The sequence below is a fragment of the Syngnathus floridae genome, chromosome 13, assembly GCF_059516105.1.
Source record: "Syngnathus floridae isolate MCC-2025c chromosome 13, RoL_Sflo_1.0, whole genome shotgun sequence".
Taxonomy (NCBI): Eukaryota; Metazoa; Chordata; class Actinopteri; order Syngnathiformes; family Syngnathidae; genus Syngnathus; species Syngnathus floridae.
The window spans coordinates 10,362,349-10,387,843 of NC_142425.1; the positions used below are offsets into that span (position 1 = coordinate 10,362,349).

Genomic DNA, 25,495 nt, shown 5'->3' on the forward strand with positions numbered 1-25,495 from the left:
CCGAGGGTAGATATAAATACAGTTGCACAGAAACAGAACTATTGTTGCAATGAAAACAAATTGGACACGCCTCAGTTAGCTTTTGCGCTAAACACGCTAAAATCGGCGAATCATTCCCACTGGCAATCTCCAGGTCGATTATTTGCAAGTAGATTTGAATATTTTGGTCTGGGTTTATTCCGCCGGGCCAACTGCGATGGCTGAACAGCTGCCGCCGATGTCTCGTGATTGACACCCACCACCACCACACCTGACATGACACACACACGTGCACACACACACACTCAAAGTCACGACAGCTGCATGCGAACCCAGTCTAGCAGGAAGGCGATACTGGCGCTGGGATTCGTGACAGGACGGAGCTTTTGCTTCAATTAGGACCTGCGAACGAGAGCTGGAAGACGAGAGTCAATTGAAAATCATTTGAAAATGAAAAATCAGAACTACTTAACTCACACCAACATTCCATTTTGAACCATTCTACAGGAATGTTAGGAACGACATGCAGAATTACGACATTGTACTATTCATAAATTAATTATTTGATGCCGCAAATGGAAAGAACGATCGCAATTGAAGTGAGGACGATATTCTTTGATTCCAACATGCTGTGCTGCCACTGTCGTTGCATTTCACATTTTTCCCCAGGGGGTCTTGCTGGAAAAAATGGGACCACGGCAGCACCCCCCTGCCATTCTCAATGTCAATGTCTGTCACACACTCAAGATTTTTTTTTTTTAATAGTATCTCCACCTTGCTCGCCCACCCCCCTCCCCAATGGAGTGATCCAGCACGCCTCGTCTCTCCGTCACGCGGGTAATCAGCCTCCGCTATTTCATTTGGCTCTGTAATGAAAGCAATCCCAGCGCTTTTCACTCTGCAGCGCAGCCCAAATAATGAGAGCTGCCCTCCTACCCTTACCATATCCCCCCCCCCCTTTCCACACCAACCATGCTGTTAATGGATGGAGAGTGTATGTGTGTGTGACTGAAACACACAATCTTGCCAAGCGTCCAGCTTTTTTTTCCCCCTGTCCTGAGGTTTTATCAAAATAAAAAAATTGTACGCAGCGCATCTTTATGCTGTGATTTATTATTCAATTAACACTCCCATACATCGAGTAACTCATTGATTGCGTTTTACTTTCCTGTCATGAAAATAAGCCACTGCTTACCCCGCCCGCTCTTCGGCTACTAGCTAATTCTTATCTGCGCATATTACATTCCACATTTATTATGTTTATAATATGTCAAAAGGTTGTTTTAATAAAGATGGTAGTGCACATATTTTGCGTGAGGTCTTGTCAGTTTGTGCTAGCTGCTTATTAAGGCTAGTATGCTAGCTAGCTAATGTTATTGATGAGTCTCATATGAAGGTGTGTGTTAAATCATTTAACGATGAATACAGTTGTTTATGAAACATAGGTTGACCGCAATCTTTGTATACAAGCAAGTAAAAAAACATAAGTCCCCTGTAAAAGATATTTTTGCTAAGCTATGCTAAGCTATCTTAGCATAAAATGACCAAAATAGTTATGAATGCACATTTTCATTTATCACAATTGGTGTAATGCCATGTGAGCCATTTTTAATCACAGAAAGCATCAACCAAGAATCTTAAATGAGACCCCAAAAAAAAACCCATCCAGATGGCAAGAATTTACTCAATACGACTCGCCAATCAGCTACTAAATCACTTGGCGAGGGGACAAGCGGCAATCAAATGTGTGTGTGTGGGGGGGGGGGGCAGCGTGAAAGGCGCCACGCTTTCAAGTGTTTCCTGATTAGTCTCCAGCCTGCAAACACGGCGTTTAAAGTTAGAGAGAGCCGCTTCGCTCTGAAAAAGCCAAAATTATTGACAACAAAGAACTTGAGTGGGATTTTGCATGAAAGATAAAATTCTCTAATTAGGGAAAATACGAACGTGACTTTTGTGCAGAGTTGAAAAATGATTTCTCAAGCTCAGTCATGAAAAACACATTCATCATCCTCTAGTTGCATTTATTGATTCTAGTAGAAATGTGAAAAATATGACAAGAGGAATATTTAACCAGTGTAAATGAAGTGTTTTTTGAACCAGCAGTAATTGAATCTCGTTGTTCGGCGAACCGTCCTCTGGAAACAGAACCTTGGTGTATCTCCCAAGGTGCTTCCTCGGCTGTGACGGATGAGTGGCCAAGAAAAAAAGAAAAAAATGAAAGGAGAAAGTCCCAAAGTCCGTCAGAGCGAGAGAGCGAGAAGAGTTCAGGTATTGCTTTCTCTCAAACTCAATCTCCTCAGAGGTTAGCGACACTTGGCACAGCAGTGAAAGGTCCAGTCCAAAAAAATAAGCAGGACGAATGAGTTTGAAGTTTCTGAACCAAAAAAAAACTTTTTATAGTCAGAGAGTCTGCACTAAAACGGGGAAGAGCAACGACAGGTGCTCGGCGCCCCGGATGGGGAGCTTGTGCGTGGTGTAGAAATGCACCAGCTCGGGGATGGAGTCGAACGGCGGGCTGTTGTGTCCCAGCACGTACTTGCCGTCTTTGCACTGTGTGAACTTGATGTGCATGAAACCTTGGCAGCTCCTGGGACCAAAACAACAAGCTCAAATTACGACGGGCGAGGGAAGTCACGATGAAAGGAGGACGCTGGGGACTCATGCTGCCTCGGTGGATTTAGGGAAGGGGAGGGGGAGCGGGACATTATGATGGATGAGGATTAGCACATGCAACAAGGAGGAAAGGGGGGGAAATGTGTTGGACTGTGAAGGTGGGTGAGGAATATGCAAGTCCCCGGTGGTCATGGCTGACCTCCACCGACATTGTTCATGTAAGCTGAGACGGACGGCTGGCCCAGCAAGAAACTTCTCGACTCGCAGATAGCAAAAGCCGCTAACAGCCTCAAGGCTGAAACTCGGCGAGCAGTCGCAACAGTCTGATGCAGACTAAACAGTGACGCCAGTTGTTTTCCGTCTATTTATTTGTTGAAATCCTAATCAATGTAAACAAAACATGTTGAGACCGCTTACTAAGCGAACAAAAACTTTGGAGGTTGAATTTAATTAAAATGTTCCGATACTTCATCTCCGCTCATTAGATCTTCTGGACGTCGCGTGAGCAAAATGCAAAACGAGAGTTGCGACCTTGAGCGACAGGAAGTGTGCAGGAATTTGTGAGTCATCTTCAAAGTTGTTTAGACACACACACACGAGCAGTCTCATCTCTCTTGCAAGTCGCCGCCCTTTTTGTGTGGCCCACAGAAGGTGATTCATATTCATTAGTGATTATGGCGAGGATGATGTGTGCACTGAAGTGTGCTCTACCTGCCTGATTACCACTTAGAAGAAGCCCTTTGGGACCGGAGAAGAAGGAGAGGGAGAGGGCGGGGCAGTGTGGTGGGGAGTCAAGGACAGAGGCATGATGGGAGGCCGCGGCGTTGAATCACGCAATTACAAGGGCGAGATTTGAGCAGATAAGCATTATAGCAGCCTGCAAATGACTAGCGGAGGAGGAAGAGATGCGCCGGTGATGCAAAGTTTGAGTGATGGATGAAGAGAGGAGGGAGGAGGTAGAGACAGATGGAGGGGGGGTGTGTGTATACAGTCGACTGCTGTTCAGGTACTTTCACACACACACTTTGCAGCAATGAGAAGCAAGTGATTATGGGCCAGATTTGATTTGCAAAACAGACGGGCAAGAAAAATTGTAGATGAGGTTTAAAAGGTGCAAAAGGGGTCATTTTGTATTAAACACTCATTGATGCTAATTTAGTCTTAATATAAATTAGATTTAATTTATTAAAGGAGATTATAATAAATACAAAAACACTTTTTATTTCACCAAAATTTCTGTATTTTATGAGAAATACCTTTGAGATAAAATGATTAGTTTTTTCACAATTATAATTATTTCATTCTAATGAATAAAAAATAATGTTTTACTTTAATCATATTAATGGGCGTCCCCTGGCTTTAAAAAGTGTCAGAGTGTGTGTTCATGTGTGTGTACCTTAGAGACAGCGAGTAGTCACATCTGTTGGTCTGGCTGTTCCTCACCAGGTAGCTGCACTCTTTACTCAACGTGAGCAGCGACTCCGCTTCGGACCGAGACAGCGAACCGTGGTACCACCTAAGACGCACGGCGAGCGAGAATACTTACAACACAGCCACGCACACCAACTTTATAAAAACAACAATTAAACAACCACAACGGTGAAGTAATTGCTAAAACGTGTCTTCTAGTCTTTGAGTCCATACAATGGATTGAAGAACTCAAGTGTTGGTATCAACAATAATTAACCAGGCAGGCGTTTCCTATTTAATTTTTTAAAGCGGCATAGAAGGCAATAAACCTCATAGCAGCAAACTCAGCTCATGCGGCTAAGTGATGTCGCGCGCTTGGATTCCATTAGTCAAACAAGCCTTTATGTTCCAAGAGGCGGAACATAAATAACAGCAATAATGTCGAAAACTACAACACCAAAGTAAATGTGTGTGTGTTTTTTATGTTCGGACCTAATTAGTTTTTACTCTAATGCTTCACGGCGCCGCTTAGCCGAAACGCATTAACGTGTCATTTTCTGCATTAATGATCAAAAGGAAGGCGAGACAGCTAAACAACACAAATTGTCCTTCAAATGTTAAAAGCTGCTCATCAGCAAGTGGAAAATTGCAGTTTCGATGTTGTCCGAGCATGACAAGTACGACATGTTTAGACGACAGTTCAAGTTAAGCGTAATGGCGGCGCTACTATAAAACATGTCATCTATTAGATTGAGGTAATTAATTAATGGCCACAAGGACGATGAACATGAAATCAAGCAAACCTCTTCGTCTAACGAAACGTCAACAATATAGTCGTCAATGATAGCGAACGAGTTAAAAATATACATTGAAAGTTGGAAAGAGGGACGACATACACTTGCTTCTCCAGAGGTTGTGTGGGGTCCACCCTCTCCCCCACCATGGTGAGACCTTCCTGGGGCATTCGGAACTTCACCCCACTGCCCACCAGAGGGCTGGAACGAGGCCCCGGAGGACGCAAACGCTCGGTAGGCGATGACGAGCGATCCCAGTCGGGCCCGTCAAACTGCACTGTTGGCATGGAGACAGAAAAATATTCTTAATGACTCATATGGGTCGTTTTCATAAAGTTTGATCGATAACAATAAAGATGAACCCCCACAAAATTGTATTTCTTAAAATTATTTTTTCTCCATAAACTTGACTGGTTTGAATTAATGGCAGTTTTCTTTTTTTCTTGTGTGGCGAATACATTGGTGGAAAGCAACAGAACGGCCCGAGTCAAAGAGGTCGTGGTGACTGCAGATGTTTGAGTTTACGTGGGGGAGGGGGAGCAAATGTGGGAAAGATGCTTAGTCGTGTTCAGGGCGAGAGGTCACCTTGCTTTTTAACACATGGCTCCTCCTTCCCACTCTGACCCATCAGGGCAGCTCTGACAAGACTCTCATCTCTAATAGAGGGGGTGGGTGGGGGTGACGGGGGGTATCAGGTGAGAGAAACGAGAGCGACAGAGTGAGAAAAAGCACAGATGGCTTCAACAAAAAGTAGATGTGTGAGAGAGGAGGCAATGACAAAGTGGCAAGACTCAAACGGAGTGCAAGATTTTAATGAGAGGAAATGAATGGAAGTGAAACGTGGCGGCAGGCGGGTTATGTGAGTGCAAAAGGACACAATCAGTGGAAAGAGACAAAATGCCAAAAAAATCTGATTTTGGTTTCTAACTTTTCCTGCTCATTATTAATCTGCAATAGAATATGGGTTGGTTTCGCTCAAAACAGGTTTCTGACTAAAAAGCGGAGAAAAAAAAATTATTTAGTTGAAATGAAAGTAGAACAGTTTTGTTTTTTGTAACACCTCAATCCATAAAACAACAATAACAATACTGAGGGATTTAAATAAAATAAAAATTCCGTTCAAGAGAAATACAACTAAGGGCCACAAAATTTCGTGAGTAGCCAAGAGTCAGCGATTCAAAAAATACAGAAGCTTTCACACAGGCAAAAATAATCATCAGTTTCCGGGTTATGAGCGAGCGAGACATTTTATATGTACCTGTGGATAAACTAAAGACACATTTCAGATCTCACTTTTCAATTGACTGAGGGCTTCTGCTGTGTACACAAACACCAGATCTTCTGAACACAACCATTCATCACCAGAGTGAAAGGAGATCATTTAAGAGATCTTTTGTAAGCGTAGCCTGCATTGTTCACTCTTATCGAATGTTGAGAAATTGTGTGGCAGGACAAAATTGAAGCTTCATCTGTGCCATGTGGCGGAGTAATTGAAGGGTGTGAAAATGCTTCTTTCGCTGTCCTACCTACAGTGGAGGGAGGGGCTGGAGGAGCGAGGGGGGGTATGAACGAGGTGCTGAAAATAGCTCATTATCTACCACGGCAGGCAATAATCTGTCGTCTCTGTAGTCCGACACAAGCTCACATTATGCGATTTGGATTTGCTCGTTCTGCGTGATAGTCGGGCTAAAAAGATTACAAAACAAATACAAGGAAATGAGATGTCTTAATGAGCTGACAAATGCAAAGACCCCCCCACCCCACCACCACCCTAACCCTTTTCCCCGCCGGGCCCGCCGCTTCAAAAGCGATTTGAACGGGCGTTCAGAAAGGGACCTGGCTGTACAAACATGGTTCCCTCCCCTCGCTGGTTAATTATTGAGCAGGCAGACACACTTCGCCACTTTCTTTGGCTCTCTGTGAATTATTGATGCCTGGCGGAGTACAATGGCCCCCATCTGGAGCGGGACACAGCGTCACCCAAGCCAGGACCAAAGTACGGCCTGGCACCCCTCAATGAGACACACCTGACAATGCAAAAATGTCTGTCGGGCTGTCCGCTAGCGCTAACTGACTACAAAATGGCACCATGTGGACATGGGTGGACCAAATTTGGAGTCATTTGGGTCTTCAAAAACTTTGTATAGCATGAGCTACAAACGAGCTACCGTGACTTTTCTAATCCCTCTGTCGAATATTATTTCAAAAAATGATGTGACTTTAAAAAAATAAATAAATAAATAAAAAATACCTGAAATCTAATTTTTGTGTGTGGGCGAAAAAAAGAAATTAAAAGATTTTATCATGCTTTACTTAAATTCATAAATCCCTCCTAAAAAATTGAAATGGCCGATTTAATACTAAATGACAAATTAATTAATTAATTATTAAATAAAATGATTAAACATTCAAATGTTCTTTCTGTCTTTTTGCCGTACGCATCAACAGACCCAACAAAATGAGTTTATGTCTTAAGCATCAGTTTATCTCTTTGCTCTGCCAACACGCTGACAAAGCATCAAGATAAGAAGATGGACGACATGCATCCTGACGGGGGGGTGGGGGGGGACATCTGCCTGCCATCGACAACTAGAACCCGATGATGTACCACGCGGGGGAAAGCTGCGTGTGCTCAGCTTTGTCCTCAAGCGCAGCACAAAGACTTTGAGGAGACAAAGACATCCAGACAAAAGCGCCATGCTCAAACCTCAATTTATCTCGCAATTTAGCTCAATTTACAAACCCAGCGTCATTTGACAGGTAACTTCTTAAACACACCTGCTGTTTTTGCATGCTCTAAAGAAAAGCAAGCCATTGTCACACAAAGACAGCTTCATTTAGTTCTTTAATGAAGACATCTGTTTTTTTTTTTGGAAAGGGCTGGCATGCACACGCTCATAAAGACCTTCTGCTGGGCACACGGAGCCCACCCCCCATAAAGACAAGATAATTAACACCTTATGTCAGATCAGGGAGAAAAGGGACATTCACACAAGTTTATAGCACATTGGTCACAGATAATCAATTTCCGGGCATGTTGTGAAGTGAAATTATTCTCAGAGTGGGATGATTTTTGTCAAAATGTGGACTTTTTCCTGGGGGGCAGTCACAGCAGGGGGGCAATGATATATCTTTTTAAACAAACCCAAATAATTCTTCAAAAAATCCTGATAAAGCTTCATTAAGAAGCAAAAAAAATGTGAGAATTTTTCTTTTTTTTTTAGAGGATCATTGAGGACCGTTTCAAAAGAATAGCTGTGAATAGGAAAGTGAATAGGCAGCAATTCACGATGAGTCACTGAGTTAAAAATGTAATAAAGAGGCTAATAGAAAAGTAGCAATTACTTTTTTTATGGCTTGCAAAGCGGGTGACAGACCCTGGCGTCCTGCTATTGCAGCGCATTTTCTTCTAAATTAAATCCTCTGTCAGCCATTTATTTATTTTATGTTTTAGGATCATAGTTTGGGGTATTTTTATGACCACAGTCAATTTTAAACACAAGAAAGAAAATGGAGGTGTGTGTGTGTATTATTCACAAATGTTTATGCTTGGCGCTTATTAACCCGCTCGAATAGAGACGATTCCGTTTTCGCCCGCTTCTTTTCCTTTTGGTCTTAGTTTACTTCCATCAACTCAGCCGTCCGTCTGACGGGAAAGGAATGTCTTTCCATTAAATGTCTGGCTAAGGTCACGGCCAGGGAGAAGTAAAAGCGGCGAGTGATGGGGGGGGAAAACGAGGAAATGTGACAAAGACAAGTCCTTGCGCGGCGCCACTAAATTGATGAAGAGGCTGCTCTCTGATGATGGCCCGCGGGGGCTTCAGAGAGCAGCGCGCTGCAAATCTCATTTTCTGTTTTTTTTTTTTTCCTTTGTGTGTTTGTTTCCATGCACACGGCCACACAAAACACGGCCAGGCTCCGACTAACACACACACAGAGGAGGAAATCCAACATCCAGACAATGCTTACACACAGAAAAGAGTCACAGACTGACCATCTGTCAAGATACCCTGACAGTTTTTCAAAATATGGGCTATTTCAAGTAAAATTGAGTTACAAGTGCTAATTATGATTTGAGTTTGGCAGATAGTAAACAATTCTTCACAAAAAGAGGCAAAGTGTTTGTGTCTAGCTATCTTAAAGCTAGCTTCATGCTAACATACAATGGAAAACGCCATAGACTGGCTAATTGCGTTCCTCCCTCATTGTGTTCTCACTCTACAGAAACTCACATAGCCATCGAAGCTGTGCTAGCAAATTATAAAACGGAGAAAAAAAAACATTCATCTGTTCATTAGGTGTGGCCATGAAAGGGCTAATGAGATGGCGCCTTTCATTAACTCGCTGATTGGTTCCGAGCAGCTGCGGCGGCCATTTCCTATTGCTGTATGTTGATGTCGGTGAATTAATAAATGCTGTAATTTCAACTGGATGAGGGAGACGAGTGACAGCTTTCAAAGACTGAAGGGAAAAATCCATCATGAGGCCTGTCACGTGGTTTCCCTTCCCCTGACAAAGGTGGCCAGCGTTGACAACCTGAGACGATAATTAAATATAACCTCAGATAAGCTGTAAAAAGCGTCAGCGGAAGCACTCGCCCTCCCACGCTACGGCGGCGTCAACACCGACGCCCTCACAACTTGCACGCCACCTCCAATTAGAAGCCTGGCGCTAATTAGAGAGTACATCTTGTGCCCAGTGCGGAGGCGCTGATGAGGTGAGGGAAGACCACGGTGACCCCCACCTGCAGGTTATCTGAGGGAATGTGTCACATCTGCCAGGAAAGAGGGCAACGACGACAGCCTTGTCAGCGCCGTGCACGAGAAAGCGAGTGCGCTCATGTGTTAAGTTGACTGATGGAGGCAGTCAGTATGGCCTCCTCACATCAACACAGCCTCTGGCTATCCTCCGCCTTTAAGCCCCTCCCTCTTTACCTAACCTTGGATGTCCATATCTCGTTGTCCTTTTCCTTCACACCTCTTGTTCGCTCCCTCCATCCTTTGCTATCCGCCAGTCGTTCCCTGTCCAGGCAGACTAGCTCTGGGGCCGTGGATTAAGGTCAAGAATGGAAAATACGGTTTGTTTGTTTAGACTGGCGTGCTTTGGCGCGGAACAAAAGGCAACATGCCGGCACGAAGGACGCTAAGCGGCAATGACGGGAGGTCAAAGTGGTACGGCAGAGCAAGCTCTTTCCCCACTTGGGGCTGTGGAACTAGAGTGGAATTATCATGAAATAAAACTCCATACATACTTCAATACATGCGGAAAAAAAAATTAACGGTAATGTAATTTTATCGCCGCGCTCTCACTGTGACACTTATTAGCACTGGATCGGTCATGCACATGTAGACATGTAATTAAGTGAGGGGTAGGAGGATCTCACACACACTCGGGGGGTGGGGGGGCTTGGTAGTGAGAACCGAGAGTGCCGACGAGGCACGGTAGATTTATTATCCCATCACCTTGACCTTGCTGACTTGAAAGATGCGGTTCAATTAAGCTGGCTTGGCCTCTCACGGAGAGCACTGATCTACTTAGACGGACTGGATTCCTCTTTTACATTCCAGTCCTCGCACCAACATGGTCATAAATGACAACATTATATATCGCCTGGTATCTTCTAATTAACGTTATGCTAAGAATGTCCACATTTCAAAACCATTTAATACTATCAAAATATTCAGCTGATTTCGGCGGACATGTGGGTTGATGTTTTCTGCAGTCCCCAAATTCCGACTCTTCCCACATTTTCCATGAAAACAAATGTCAAATTGAATAACATTTCATCAACCAAATCTACAATTCACTTTGGGGTACCGCAGGGATCAATCATGGGCCCTTTATTATTTTTAACTTAAGATTCTTGAGTCCCTCATGACACAACATCAACCCAAAGGTTGTTGTGACTTTAAGACAGAAACAAATCAATATTGAGTTGTCTGAAGAGAATAAAGGAAAACAGATGTTCCATTTGAGAGGGCTGAGACTGTGAGGGTCACCATGGTCTCCGTTTTATGCTGCTGTGTGGTAATGGTGGAAAATTAGCTGAAGAAGGCCGGGACAATTAGAAAAGAATTCCACTGTGTGATATAACAAACTGTTCTGAGCCTCCGGGCAGCGTTCGGCCCTTGAAAAGTTCTCATTAAGAGAGTCGGCTTTACCGCTCACCCACTCACATAATACTATCTCTAATTCTATGCCCCATGATGAAAACGATCTGGAGAAGTCTTGCACTTTTATGCTTGAGTAGCTATTGATTTGTTGTTTTGCTACTTCAGTCTGATGGAGGATTCTCTATCGGGACGAACATGCCAACAAATTCCTTTCATTGATTAATCAAGACAATGAAAGCTATCACTAAGTCATTTTTCTGTTTATATAAAAGAATGTCACATTTCAGATGGTCCCTGTTTTGTTTTTTATCATTGGGCTTTAAAATCAACCATACCTGCAAAAGCTTTGGAGATGTTATCTTTCTTCCACTCCCAAGGTTGGTCATACTCGTCAGCGGGTCTTTCATCGTCTTGCGGGAGCCTGCTGCTGCCCTCCTCCTGAGCTTCTCCGAACGTAAACCCCGAACGTTGGCCTCGCCCGTCTTCATAAGGGGTGTCGTAAAGCTGCAGCCCGCCCCTTGAGCGTCCTCCTCCGGGGCCACGTTGCAGCTCTATCAAAGAAGATACAAAAACGAGTCAAGTCGGCGGAGCTGAAAATCACAGCCGGAATAATATTAACACGGGTATTGTTTGGTACCTCCAGCGCCTGTTGAGCGCTGACATGACTAGAATTAAAAGAGCGGGACAAATGATGTTTGCGCAGCTTGCGGCGGGGGCTCACAATCTCATATCGCGGCTTAACAAGGCTTTGGGCTCCAATGCCGAGTAGCATAAAAGCACACGGGCACCCCATCCACTCATCCGCCCGAGCCCCCTGTAGCAATCGAACGGCGCCCTTGTTCCCCCGAGAAAAATTCTCATCGCTTTCTCAGCAGGTCCCGACTGAGAAATAGTTCTTGGAGTCAAATATGGCCTTGGGATAAAAAGGATTATTGACGCAGGCGAGAGAAGTTAATCAGATTCCTGCATCTCATCAACAGGAGCCAGGAAAAGGAAGCACTAATGGCGCTTTTTATCTCGTGACCTCAAAAATGTAGCCTCTTAAGAACAGGTGGCAGGAAAAAAAAATGAAGGTGGAGGTATCTTTTGTGCATAAAAAAAAAAAATCTAAGAGGATGAAAGAGAGCCGTTTAATGGTGATAAGCGGTGGAAAACTTCACACCACACCAAGACGCTACCATAGGGCTGTCTGGTTGTCACCATGGCGACCAAATGGAGGCCCTGGGGAAAGGCCCAGAGGCAGTGAAGAAGAAGGGAAGGAGGGAGAGCAGAGGAGCAAGGCAATAACAGGAGGAGGGTGAGGAGCAATAGAGGTGGGGGAGGGAGGGGGAGCACGCATGTGGGGGGGATCTATCAGCGTTTGATGTTAAGACATGGTGACAAAAACACGGCGCCGAAAGCTGCTCTACCTGCGCCAGGAACCCGAGGTGTCAGCGAGGCCGCCGGGAGATGGCGAAGATGAAGGTGGAGAGATGAAAACGGGATTAGAGGGAGTAAAATGAGAAATTCATTGGAAGCGTGGTGGTGGGAAACATAAGCAGGGGGGGGGGGGGGGGGGGGGGATTGTAATCTGACAGAAAGGTGAGCGAAGCTGAGACAAAGAAGTTGTTATTTGATTACAGTCTTTGATACCACCAGATGGCGCCAAAGCTCTGGCTAAAAGAAAGTTCGTCATTGGCGTCAAGGAAGTATGTCAAAAAGATAGATCATTACAAAGAGACAAACATCTTTGTCTGCCAGGACTTTTTTTTTCCCAACTCTTCAACCACAATGTCATCCATTTGGCAACATTGAAGGAGGAAATGCAAATTTTGGCTTGCGTTGAAGTCCTCAAAACATTATGTGAACACATTCCAAATTAAAGAGTGACTCAGATGCGGTGAATAACTATAAATCCTACTTAATTGAAACCACATTACATCTTTGTGCATATAGTCTAATCTCGTGGGTCTCAGTGACGGTCAGACAAAAAAAAAAAAAAAAGCTGTCAAAAGACAGCAGACAAAAGATCAACACTCAATCACTGTTGTGATTCTTCTCATCTTTGGCCGCTGTCTCTATCCAGCAGCTACAAGAACAGATTACGACCCATTTGCAAAGCAAAGAAGCGTGCATTCATTAAACCCGGGAGATTATCAGCGCAGTCGACCACCAGAGACGCAAGTTGCATCATAGAGAGGGCAAGACAATAATTTGCTAAAAGACAGATTACCGAGCCAGCCAGACTCCCCTCGGGTGCCGAGGAGAGCCCTCAAGATGAAGCCAGATAGACGAAGGAGGAGGAGGAGGAGGGGGCGGGAGCACTTTTACACTAAATGACTGAGACAGGGCAGGGAAGGGATGCTGGGAAGAGGAAAACAGAGATGTTACAGGAGGAGAAACAAATGGAAAATGCTGGATGAGAGTGAGATAATGCAGGAAGAAACCACAGGGGAGGGGGTGGGAGGGAATACTCCAAAGGGACGACGCACGGTGATGCGTAGACAGAAAGGAAATCAAAATGCAAAACAGTTTTCATTGCCTTGAGAAAAAAAAAAAAATTTGAATGGCAACTGGCATTTATTATTTCACGAATGAAAACAGCAGCAAATGAAATAAAGAGTCCCACATCACCACTTACCCGTTATGACTCGTTGGGCCTCATAAGGTTCCATGTAGCCGTTGCTTTCTGAGGGAGCCGGTCTCGGATCTGGTTCTGGTCGATGGTCCGGGCGAACATCGAAGGGGTCCGAATAATCGGTTTCCCCCGCCAACGGAGCAGACGGCATTGCCTAAAAACAATAACAACCCAAAATTAAATTTATATTCTTGTAAAAAAAAAAAAATCTGACTAACTCAACAGCATAATAAAAAGCATCCTTGCTCATGAACGCCGCAATCACATCCCTGCTGAATTGCGTGCAATGCAAAGTAGATGTTGTTTTTATGCTAATATTGTGACACGCATTTGCAACAACATTTAGAGTGTCACCAAGGCTGGCAAATGTTATATTTAGTCACAATACAAAGAAGCTCCTGGTTCAAAACCTTTAACGATATTCTGCGCCGCGGTTGCCTCATGAAAGAGACTGCGGAAGAAAGTCTTGTGTTTGTAATGTTTGGGGGATACAATGCATTCATTGAGCGTCGTATAATCCAGGAAGGGAGCCCAGTGGGCCAACTGGCATATGGTCACAGACACACAAACATGCAATCCCTCAAAATACTTGGCTGTGTCTGTCTGACACTTCCCAGTTTAACGCACACTAAGCCTAAAAATAAAACTCGATTGAAGCGCCCGCATTGATTGCGTCGTCTATCGATGGACGGGAATCCGCTGTGTTCATTAGAGTGCAGATTTTCCCCCCCACGCATCCTGGGAAATTAATGAGGGAGCAAACTATCGAATGGAATTCACACTGTTAATGGACTTTGCAACTTTTGCAGTCAAAACTTTGAAGTATTGTAATTCACTTTTTACACAGTCGAACCTTTCCACAAGATGGCTAGCTAGTAGCATCTAGCTATTGATAATAATAATTATCTAGCTAGCTATCTGTCTTTCCATCTATCTGTCTTTCCATCTATCTGTCTTTCCATCCATCCATCCATCCATCCATCCATCCATCCATCCATCCATCCATCCATCCATCCATCCATCCATCCATCCATTATTTATTTACATAGTGTATAAATAGGTTCAAGCTTAAGCACACTCCACATTTACATATTGTGGCACAGTTAGTTTCCATATGTGACTCATCCCGTGGTCCTCAACATCTCCCAGTCCACATGCGAGTCCCCAGACACGTGCAGGGTTCTCCTTCAGCTTGCAAAACCGACCGCAATTCATTATTCATGTAAGGTTTAAAACTCATGGGAATGGCCAGCACCCCTAATTCAACACACTGCTGGAGTCATCAATTATTATCTCATCTTACTCGTGTGGCTCACGCGGCTAGAATTTATGCAAACATATTTGTGACACACATTTGCTCGGCGAGTGCGATCAATAAAGCTGTCAGAGTGATAATAAATGGGACAAGAGTGAATTGGGAGTGCCTGCACCCCTTTCGCTCCTCCCCGAGCTTCATTTGTCATCACCTCCAGCCCAGGTGACAAATTTGAAAATCCCAAAAGAAATACTCACAGGTTCTTGGGGGTCATCCAACGAGATGGCACTGAGCAGGATCTTGGTCCGCCCCAGGTCCTGAGAGTCCACCTTAATAAGTCTGTGTTTGGGAGATTTCACATCCGTGCTGGAGGACTTCATAGGCGAGCCGTACACGGGGGTGGCCGGCTCCGAAGTCCCAGACTCGGCCCTGGTTCTGTGTTCCGAGTCCTCGTACGGATCTTCAAAGTCCAGTTCCCTCTGGAGGCGGTAGGCCTTTAGGATCTCGCTCTCTGTGTAGTCCGGCGTGGGGGGCTGCGGGGGTACCTTCCTGCTGCCAAAACTCAAGTAGTCTTTGAGCCACTTGGCCATAGCGGCTCAGCTTCCAAACTCTGATGCTAAAGACTGAGCGTGGTAGACAAGAACAACAAGGTTATGGCATTTTATTCCCCATTTTTTATGAGGTTATATTGCATGAAATAGATGTACAGAAGGAAATCTATTTCTGTCCCTCAAGGTAGAAACTACACTATCCAATCCCATACATATATATATATATATATATATCCCATCAGGGAACCACAGATAGTGGCTTTTTAATAGCTTGTGTGTCCCAATTCCGTTCAAATTTGATCTACTTCAAAAAAAGAGTCTCACTTAAACTGACCTTCTTATTTGAGCTTAATGTTTTGCCAAGCAACTTCTATTTTTGGTATGCAAAGAAAGTATCATACAATTTCTGACTACAATTATTAAAAATGAAAATGACTAAGTCAAATTGGCTTTAACGCTCCTGTTGGACAAGATTTGAAAGTTTTAAGTGCTTCCTGTCAAAACATGGATCCAAACCCAAAGAGTCAATTAATCACTGCCACGAACAGCCCAGACTAATCAACTCACTTTAAGCAATAAAACTAAACTAATCGCTCAGCACTACCACTTTGAGTGTTTTTCCTGAACCATTTAGAGAAATCCTGAATTTAGTTCCGTGCTGTCAAAAGAACGCGTCAAATGAGAGCAGCTGGGCAGGGACACTCCTTTTGTTTTAGGCAACATAACATCTGCCAGGTGAACTTTGCCCTCCTGCGATCAGATTTGCAATATTTACATTGCGAAACAGCCTGTTTGCCAAAAACGGGAAAGTTGAGCAAAATCTGTCAAATAAACCGACAGTTTGTAGTCGAGGCAAGCCAAAAAAAAGAATCACTTTCGAGTTTTAACTTCCAACACAAAAAGCAAAGCGCACGCATGGACTCACCAGCAGCGTTGACGTGCGTTCAGCCCCTCAGCCACTTTGCACGCTTCATTCCGTCTTCCCTCGCGTCCGCCCACGAAACAACTTCCACGCGTTTCTTTTCAAAATACAAATCGTCTTTTTCTTCCAAAAACAATCCCGGGATGGAAGTAGATCGGGGTGTAAATCCAGCGGCGATCCTGCGAAGGCAAATGTCCAAATGAGTGGGGAGCGTGGAGTGGAGCTCGCAGATAAAGAGAAAGCGAGAGAAAGTCAAAGCGTTTAAAGGGGAGGTGCTTCACTTGCTCTTATTATCTGCGTCTCCTTCCACGCGCACTGGAGCGTTCATTCATTTAAATATCTGCAAACATGGAGTTTCCTCTAAAAATATCACGCAGATGGGGAAAAAAGAGGGGGGGGGGGGGGGGTAAACAGAGGCAAAATCAGCTCGCACGAACACGCTGCGTGGATGTGCATTATTTATCCCCATGACATCACCGGAGGGCTTTTAATTCTCGAGTCATATAAAATTGACTGCTGATTCAAATTTGAATCATCTTTAATGGCTTAGGCTGCACTGCATTTACTTTGAGTTGACCAACTGCACGAACTAGTATCTTTTTTTTTTTAAAGAATCGGCTAATCGAATAATCGGATCTAATTTTATTTTGCATGTATAGCAGTTTTAGTCAGATTATAAACCATTTAATAACTAAACTAAGCAACATAACATGAGAAGGATTGATGAGGTATTCTCCAAGCTTCTTGGAATGAATTCCAGATGTTTTGAAATGTTCCTTTGTAAAAGAGGTTTCAAAATGCTTTTCAAGGAATCTCAATAATCAGCAACTCAAACATATACAAGATGTGGTAAAAATCGCTGAGGCCTGCACATCCCGATCGGAAATATTGAATCTCCTCCCATAGTTGTGTTCTTCTCCAATGTCCACCAGGGCACATTGGACGTGCTACAGCCATTAAAGGTCTGTAAATGCTGTTTTTTCTTTACGACACTCATGAGCTCGCTTTCTCCTACAGGCGGGAAAGAGGATGAGGTCATTGTACTGGAATCCGAATGCACACACACCCTCCACCGCATAAGATAACCATCAACATCAGACCCCTTACATCTTCCTCCTCTTGCTCAAAGTGTTTAAGGGTTTCCTGGCTCCTGTTATGAGCCAGACCATTTGGAAGAAAATCTGAAGCCGCTGGGGGGAGGTTATGATGGTTAATCCAGTATTCTGCTATTCACTTTAAAACAGTTGTGACTCATGAGATGCAGTCATTGATGTATTGCAAACCAAAAGGAAAACATCTCTCCAGTTTGCTCTCATGAAAATAAGATGACAAATGACTCTTGTAGGGGTCAAGTTATTTGGAATTAATTCAAGTGGGGCCTCCAAGGTGCCATTTGACTTGCATTACGACAAGATTTCCCCAAAATGACAGACCGTCATGTAACGTAATAACACTCCTTGGTTTGTCATTCTCCATTTCACCTGCATCATTATCATCACTGAACACATTATACAACTTGGCCACCTTAGAACTCTCAGGATGGAAAATCCTAATACAAAGGGGAGTATGTGGAGAAAGTGGAGAATTGAAAAAAAAACTGTGATCTCATACAGCGAGATAATTACAGAGAACAGCAGGTATAAAAAGGAATCTTTTCAACAAAAATAAACGGTGCCGCATGGGCACCAGCAATTGCATGGAATCACACTGAGGCAACAAGGCAATGTGGAATATTTCAGGGAAATTAATACAGCTTCCTCATTATAGAGGGATAAATTGGGTTTTGATGTTTCCTCTAAACATCACGTGTTGATTTCCCCTGCAAATAGCAATATTTATCTTTCTAAATAAATGGTGCGTCGTTATGTTGTTTGCACTCTTGGAAATTGGAACAGAAAGCAGATGGCTTTGTTTTGCTTGTCTTTACTGACCCCTTTTGGTGGGCATTGGGTATTGCAGAGGAATAGCACTTGAATACGGTAATTGATCACAAAACACTCTAGTCTACGTTAGAATTAATAAAATTAAATGAAATAAACCTAACATTTGCTTGCAGTTAAAGGTATTTTCTAACAATGTCCGTTTACTTCCGGGTTTGGCTAGATTGGTTGACATAATTGTTTAGCTAAGCTTTCACAACAACAGCAACAAAATGAAAAAATATATATAATTTAAAGCTTGGAGCTTCAACCAACACGATATTTAATTTATTTACTTTTAATTACGACGCTCACGCGAGAGGACGCAAACCTCGTTGCTATTTGCGCTGCGCTGATTGGTTAATTTGTTCAAGTGGGCGGGGCTAGTGAGTGTCCCACTTGGCATCTGTGACTTACCTGATGGTACCTGAGATGGAGAGGGGCCAGTCGTGGTGGGACACTCACCTGTACCTCCTTCACAGGTTTCTTCCTATTTTTTACCCCATAAACAATTTTAGTGGAGTGTTTCTGGAAAGTAGAACAACATGAAGAGTCTTAAGGCAAAGTTTAAAAAGAATGAGGTAAGTGTTTGCTGGTGTGAATTACGTCTATTTAATTCTATTTTTTTTAATATTCAGTTTCTTCTAATTATAAGTGTTTGAATGCGATTCAGTATGAGCACAGCAGTAGGAGTGCTGTTAGAGCAGACGCTCGATGGCCAATAGAGCTCAAGTAGCATTTAATTATTCACACACACAAGCCGTTCCAATTACAAAGAGACTAGCATTCTTAGGAAATACCTTATTGAGTTCTTGGAAAGACCGTAGTCGACGAGTTTACAAGACCTTGCTCGGCCTTCTCGATATTGGGAAATGGGTTGAATGTTGGGGAGGAGTTAAGTTTAGCCTGGGTTGTAAGTGGAAGTAATATTTTTGGTCAAAATTAAATACCCTATATATTTTTTCTTCTATTTTGGGGTGACTCGGATCGCAAAAGAGTCAGGACTGGAGCAAGAGTGATGAGAGGCTCCTCCAGGCTGTGGAGCAAAACGAAGCAGATAAAGTCTCCGCACTCATCCTTAAAAAGGGTCTCTGCCCCACCAAGTTGGATGCTGAGGGCAAATCGGCGTAAGTGGGTCAACTGCACTGTCTGTCACTTTAATGCGGCTGAGCCAAAACACCAAAGAAACAAAAATGAGTCGAGCCTAGAATGTTGTTAGGTCTCATCATATCTTAGAATGTCACATGACCATTGGTTTGTACCGCACTTAATTTGCATATCATCAAAACATAATCTACATACAAATCTAATCCACAATTTGAGAACAAGCCAATGTGTACAAATAACACACTTGTCCTTCTGGCAGCTTCCATCATTGCGTGTCTCGAGGGCACGTCGATTGTCTGGAGGTCATCATCGCTCACGGAGCTGACGTCAATGTCACAGATGGTGCCGGTGTGTTATTTCGCAACTTTTAAAAATAAAAAAATAACTTTGTATCCACATGTTAACTGATTTGAATTACTAGGCTTTGGCGCCCTTCACCTCGCAGCCAAAAACGGACAGACCGAATGTTTAAAGAGACTTTTACAGGTAAATCAAATTAACAACAAACTGAAAATTTCAAATGTAACAACTTTGGTCCTATCTTATTTAAAACAGGAGAAATTGGAAGTAGATTGCACGGACGCCATCGGGAGAACGCCCCTCCACCATGCAGGTATGTAACAGAATAAATATAAATATTGGTGGGGGATAAAACTGATCATAATAATTTTGTTCAAAGCAATCAGCGGCTGTGTATCCTGCTCTGAGATCCTGTGGGACTTTAAAGCTGATCTTGATACGCAAGATGGGGTGAGCTCAAAAGTTATTGGTTGATATAATAATTTGCATTAATGATAATCGATGCATTTGTTCAGGATGGCGCCACCGCCCTCATTCTGGCAGCTCAGATGAGTCGAGCGGAGCTTTGCGTCTTTTTGCTGGGTCGAGGTGCCAACGCAAACATTCAGGACAACCAGGGGAGGTCTGCCTTGATGCTGGCCTGCGAGAGCGACAGCGCAGAAACGGTGGCCGTCCTACTGAGGGGCGGGGCCAACACGCAGCTGGTCGACGGCCTCAGAAACAAGGCGGAAGACTACAGCCCTGATAGCCATCGCATTGTGCACATGTTGCAAAACGGAGCGCCTCCTGGTACGGTACTCGTGCCACTGTGGTTTCATTTTAATCGCACCATGGAAATGCTTTCTCTGGCATAATTGGTAGTTGTGTCTGAGCGACTAAAAGGGAAATGATCTCTCTCTCTTTTTCCATCTCTGCGTACGTACTGTCAGAGGGCGCTGGCCAGGAGGTAATATCACATTACTTCCAGAACTCTCTGTTCCTTCATCACAAAAAGCAGTGCATGTTCTCCAATGTGACCTCATTCATTCCTATTTGTAATAGATTTATCCTAGGCCTTAAAAAAATGTTTCTTGATTCATTTGAATCGGAATGGCTTTCTTTTGACTCCAATGCAGACTCCCCAAAACAACTCCCGGGCCTCAAAGCTGGTGCAAGGGGGGAGTAGCCCTCGCAAAAGGAAAGCCCCGCCCCCACCACGTGCTCCTCTCCAGGTACTGGTCCCAACCTTTTATTGCACTTATTTGACTTTGGAAACATTTTGGGAATCACCGCTCTAGAATAATCATCAGCACGCCATCATGATCACTCAGGGTTTACCACCCACCCCTCACGCACGCAGTCCCGCTCCCCCCGTTGAGTCCCCCGAGCCCCCTGTTCAGTCGCCTTCTCCTCAGCCTCCAGAATTACATCAGGTTAGTGGCCGTTTATTTCCTCAAAGTCCTTTCATATTTTCATATTCAGCATACAGAATTAATTCTTTTAGGTGGAAGATGAGGAAGTGTTTGAGGAGATTCGGCGACTACGTCTTGAACGAGGTCGCCTCCTCCAGAAAATAAAAGCCTTGGAGCAGCAGCAGCAGAGCGCCCTCTCTGCCTTGGAGGAGGTACTGCAACCGTGCTTTTTTTTTTTTTTTAAATACAGCAAACTAGCTCCAGAATATCCTCACACTGAGCACGTTGTTAGCTGTCCCGACTAAAGCAGCGCCTAAAAGAGGCAGAGGCTGAGAGGGACAAATTGATCGAGGAGCTGAAGGGAGTCCAAGGCGTCGGAACGAGTGACTCTGAAGATATGGAGGAAATGTTTGACTTCCAAGGTGTGTCATTTGTATTTTCCTAATTGCACTCTTTTTACATTACTTTTAGATGCCACAAGATGGCGTCAAAGCACTAGTTAATAGGAAAGTAGGAATTTGTGTCATAATCTGCTTTTTTTTTTATTTGAACACGCCCACCAGAGAGGTTGCTCTCCAAGCGTTCCAGAGCCTCACCTGCTCGTGCCGAGACCTCCTTCGAAGCAGAATCGGCCAGCCCGTCTCCTGCCCCCGCTCACCGTGGAACTGCAGAAGAACTACACCAAAAAATAGAAGAGCTTACATCACAGAATGTCGAGCTTGTTCTCAAAGTTCAGGTGCAAAATCAAAACAACTAGTAGACAGGTGACACACACAGATACACAGGAGAGTAGAAGACCATGTCATGTGAAGGTGTCTCTTATGTCATGATGAACTTTATGATGTCATATTTATTCTGAGCAGTTAGAAAATTCAATTTCCATTTTTACATGTGTGCTATGCATTCTTCTTGTAGCGTGAAAAAGTAAATCGGCACATTGCATTTCTAGCAATTGTGTCTTTGCAGATGCTGGAGATGTTTGAGAAGGACGACACCAACATGGAAAGCCCCGGTGCGGACTTTGTCCCCATCGCACAGTATGAAACAATTAGGAAGGAGTTTGAAGCCCTGCAAGAGCGCTTCTCATTGGCTCAAGCGGCCAACGAGGAGTCTGGTGAGGTGGAGGAACGGTAAGATTAGCTAATTGTGGAACTGCAGTAATCCCCCACTTATTGTATGATCTTTGTTTTGGTCCGCAGTGGAGTTGAAACATCTCAGGTTGGATTTTCAGAGAATCCAGAGGCTCTAAAGGAGAAGCTGCAAGGTCTACAGGCCCTGTTGGCTTCATCTCAGTCAGAGCTGGAGCAGCTAAAGGAGCAAATGCGTCTTGGGGTGTTGTCCGTGGAGTGTGCCGAAGGGGACACAGGAGGAGCAGGTGCTAGCTGGGTTCCAGACTCGGAGGCCCAGCAGCTGAGGGTAAGAGTAGGCGAGTTGGAGGAGGAGCTTAGCCAGAGCCGTGCCAAAGCGGTCGCTCGGACCACTGAGGACGCTGACAGAATCAAACAGCTGAAAGAGCAAGTTGAGCAGCTTCAAGTCACTCTGGTCCAGAAAAGGTCTTCGGGCGACAAGGACTGGACAGACTCTGGCGCAGAAGAGCAAAAGCAAAACGTGGCTGAGCTGGAGGCGAGCGTTGTACAGGGAGGGAGGACGTCGGGAGGCCCGGGACTGAATGGAGATCAAGTTCGGCGCCTTCAGGAACGTGTGGGCGAGCTGGAGGATGAGCTGAAGAAGTGTGTGCCACGGTCAGACCTGGAGGAGGTGCAGGTCACCCTAAGCCTCCAGTGTGAACAGCTGGCCAGGGAGAGAGCGGAGGTGGCGAGGAAGCTCAACGATGCCCTCCTGCAGTTGGAGAGACTGAGGCCTCCTATAAATGGTGACGACGAGGATGAAGAAGAAGAGCACTCGGAGAGCTCGGAGCTCTCAGTCACATCAGGTATAACATCAAGTCATCTGAATAAAATTTTTTATATTTGACTTGAGGTTTAATTAGTTTAAATCTGAAGTTGTATTTCCATCAGATCGCTCCAGACGTACGCTGGCCGCCGTTCGCGAAGAGCTGGAGGTGGCCCGACAGGAAGCCGCCCAAGCTCTTGACTGCTTATGTGCCGAGCGAGAGAGCCGTGCCCACGACGCCCTGCACTTGAAGGATGTTGTGCCTTTGTCCAAGCACAAAGAAGCGCTGGCCGCCGTGTCGGAGCAGCTGGCCCAAACCCTACAAGAGCTTCAGCAGGAAAAGGCGCAGCGGGCAGAGACTGAAGAACAGGCGGCCATATTAGAAGCCAAAGTAGAGGCCATGCATGAAGCTGTTCCCAAAGAGGAGCATGACAAAATCAAGGTTTGTGTCTAACTCCTAATGAAGTCAATATAAAAATAGATTGAGTCTCGGCACAGTTGCTCTCACAACCCCAAGCAACAGAAGTCTGTTCTCCCTTGTTAGGCAGAGCTCCAGCGCTCCCTGCAGGCCAGCGAGAGTAGTGCCGCGGCAGCTCAAGAGGCTCTGAGTGACAAAGAAACAGAGCTGAGACAACTCAAGTCAGAAAAAGCCGCCCAGCAGGGTCTTATCTCCAAGGAAGACCACGAGGCCCTGCGGCTGTCCATGCAGGCCGATATAAACGCCATGGCGGCCCGCTTCAACGACCTCACGCGTAAACACGAGAAGACCTGCACTGAGGTATATGCTCCGTTTCACGTAAAGACTCACGAAGCAATCTTAGTCTTCTAATTAGTCTTTATTGTGTCGGCCAGAAAGAGAGTCGTGTTCCACCTTTACCTCTTTCCTGCCTCTGCATTATTCATCCGTCTCTCCGTACGATGTATACTGATGTAGTCAAGGTGGAGTATTAAGTACTGCATGAAACCGATACTGCTGACTTTCACTCCTATGCTTTCACAGTATGATATATTCCAATTTCTAAAGAAATAGTAGATTATCATTATTCCTACCTGTGCAGGTCTTCCAAGTGCAGCGGGAGGCTCTTTTTAACAAGAGCGAGCGACAGGCGGCAGAGACTCAGTTGGTTGCTGTGCAACAGCAGCTTCAAGAACTCCAAGCCAAATCCAGTCATGTCCAGGAACTCCAGAATAACATCCAGGAATCTCAAGGCCTTGTCAAGGAGAAGGACCACAAGGTGAGACATGACATAACATTCAATGGAAAAGAGTTGGAAATAAAACTATTTTTGGTGCAGATAACAGAGCTATCTAAGGAGGTGTTCCGGCTAAGAGAGGCACTTGGCTCTCTGTCGCCCCCTCTTGGCATCATGTCTTCCAGTTCTAACACCCATCAAGCGAACCCGGGACAGCAAATGGCACTACAGAACAAAATCGCCATACTCAACCAACAGCTCCAGGTACGGAAAAAAAGAAATCCCTAAAAATTATGTATATTTGGACTATTAAAATAATTATTGGTTTTAATTTTTCTTCTCCAAGGATTGTGAACGAAAGCACAAACAGGTGGTGGCTGTGTATCGTTCTCATTTACTGGCTGCCGTCCAGGTCAGTCAAATACAAACATTACTCGAAGTACAATAATCTATTTTGTGGATGTTTTGACAAAAATCAAGTCAAATATTTTAGTATTGTTTTTCAGCATGTCATTCGAATCCCCCAAATAAAAAGGCGGGCTCACTCACCTGTGTGAACGAGACCGCTCTCAAAGTTGGACCATACGCGTGACTTCATTCCATTTAAGCCAAAATTGCGTTTAAAACAATATTAAGCGTTGAATACGTCCACGTTTACGGAGGTTACAATTTGATAAAATCATTTTCACGTACTTTTGAGAGGGAACTGGCAGCCGTGACGCACTCTTCTTCAGCTGCGGAGGGAGGGGCTAGTGAGCCATGTCTGCCCTCCTGTGGATAACTTTGGTATTACATCAACAACAACAACAATATATCAATAATTTAAAAAAATACTCTATTGTGTATCCTTTCGTTACGGGAAAACGTTCTACAAGAATATAAAGTACTAATATGATTGTAAAATTGTTATAGAATTAGAAAAATACTTTCATATCAGGAGGAAAAAAATGAAATTTGCCCCAATTAATACAATGTCTCCAACAGGGTCATATGGATGAAGAGGTGCAACGTCTTCTCCTACAAATCCTCAGAATGAGCCAACAGGGTCATTAAGATCCATCATCCATCTTTATAGCTCATTATATCAAACAATCACAAATGTACAACTATGCCTTTCAAGGAACCCATGTCTGGAATTTAACATTAATTCCACCATTAATTCCACTTTGACAATGTAAACAGGTAATGCGGAATTGTCAAAGTTTTTGACTATGACAGGAATTCCCCCAAACTGTCCGAAATTATTTATTTACTACGAATAATGTCTAGTTGTTCATTTATGCCAGCAATATAGTGACATAAGTGTGGTATGCCTTTCATAAAAAGCCAATGTGTTTATTTTTAGAAGATATTGTGAGATTGACCTACTTTTTTTTTTTTTTTACAATATATTTTCCCTGTTTTGATCCAAAATAAATACATAATTCACCGATCTTGC

The 25,495-nt window shown here is 44.2% G+C and overlaps 2 protein-coding genes across 5 annotated transcripts; one reads left to right on the plus strand and one right to left on the minus strand.

The window, feature by feature from the left end:
- Positions 1-1,988: 1,988 nt before the first annotated feature.
- Positions 1,989-24,738, minus strand: shdb (Src homology 2 domain containing transforming protein D, b). 4 transcript variants are annotated; one of them, XM_088394701.1, is made up of 12 exons: positions 24,607-24,738; positions 23,915-24,075; positions 21,568-21,647; positions 18,591-18,701; positions 16,540-16,614; positions 16,258-16,433; positions 15,039-15,404; positions 13,530-13,680; positions 11,245-11,460; positions 4,899-5,073; positions 3,989-4,108; positions 1,989-2,566 (listed from the first exon to the last, which is right to left on the minus strand). In XM_088394701.1, the coding sequence occupies exons 7-12, from the start codon at positions 15,369-15,371 to the stop codon at positions 2,380-2,382; spliced, it is 1,182 nt and encodes a 393-aa protein (XP_088250827.1). In that variant the 5' UTR covers positions 15,372-15,404; positions 16,258-16,433; positions 16,540-16,614; positions 18,591-18,701; positions 21,568-21,647; positions 23,915-24,075; positions 24,607-24,738; the 3' UTR covers positions 1,989-2,379. The 4 variants fall into 4 exon arrangements, with proteins under 4 accessions (XP_088250827.1, XP_088250826.1, XP_088250828.1 ...); XM_088394700.1 differs by lacking the exon at positions 16,540-16,614; XM_088394702.1 differs by lacking the exons at positions 16,258-16,433; positions 16,540-16,614; positions 18,591-18,701; ... (1 more) ...; positions 23,915-24,075; positions 24,607-24,738 and adding an exon at positions 15,900-16,019.
- On the plus strand, positions 18,719-25,488 carry ankrd24 (ankyrin repeat domain 24). The gene is made up of 21 exons (XM_088394853.1): positions 18,719-18,754; positions 19,170-19,300; positions 19,540-19,628; positions 19,702-19,766; positions 19,836-19,893; positions 19,960-20,030; positions 20,096-20,369; positions 20,504-20,526; positions 20,696-20,791; positions 20,891-20,992; positions 21,064-21,183; positions 21,264-21,393; positions 21,535-21,707; positions 21,938-22,101; positions 22,171-22,904; positions 22,990-23,306; positions 23,409-23,642; positions 23,923-24,099; positions 24,160-24,321; positions 24,404-24,469; positions 25,042-25,488. Exons 1-21 carry the CDS (start codon positions 18,719-18,721, stop codon positions 25,108-25,110), a joined length of 3,291 nt encoding a protein of 1,096 aa, XP_088250979.1. The 3' UTR covers positions 25,111-25,488.
- Positions 25,489-25,495: the final 7 nt, after the last annotated feature.

Excerpts from the sequence above, each read along its gene's own strand:
- shdb (XM_088394700.1), bottom strand. The coding sequence starts at position 15,371 with ATGGCCAAGTGGCTCAAAGACTACTTGAGTTTTGGCAGCAGGAAGGTA. Across the intron at positions 13,681-15,038 it reads TGGATGACCCCCAAGAACCT|GCAATGCCGTCTGCTCCGTT; the intron begins GTGAGTATTTCT and ends TATTGTTTTTAG. Across the intron at positions 2,567-3,988 it reads GACTACTCGCTGTCTCTAAG|GAGCTGCCAAGGTTTCATGC; the intron begins GTACACACACAT and ends TTTTGGTCCCAG.
- ankrd24 (XM_088394853.1), top strand. The coding sequence starts at position 18,719 with ATGAAGAGTCTTAAGGCAAAGTTTAAAAAGAATGAG. Across the intron at positions 19,894-19,959 it reads AACGCCCCTCCACCATGCAG|CAATCAGCGGCTGTGTATCC; the intron begins GTATGTAACAGA and ends TTTTGTTCAAAG. Across the intron at positions 20,370-20,503 it reads GCAAAACGGAGCGCCTCCTG|TGTCAGAGGGCGCTGGCCAG; the intron begins GTACGGTACTCG and ends CTGCGTACGTAC.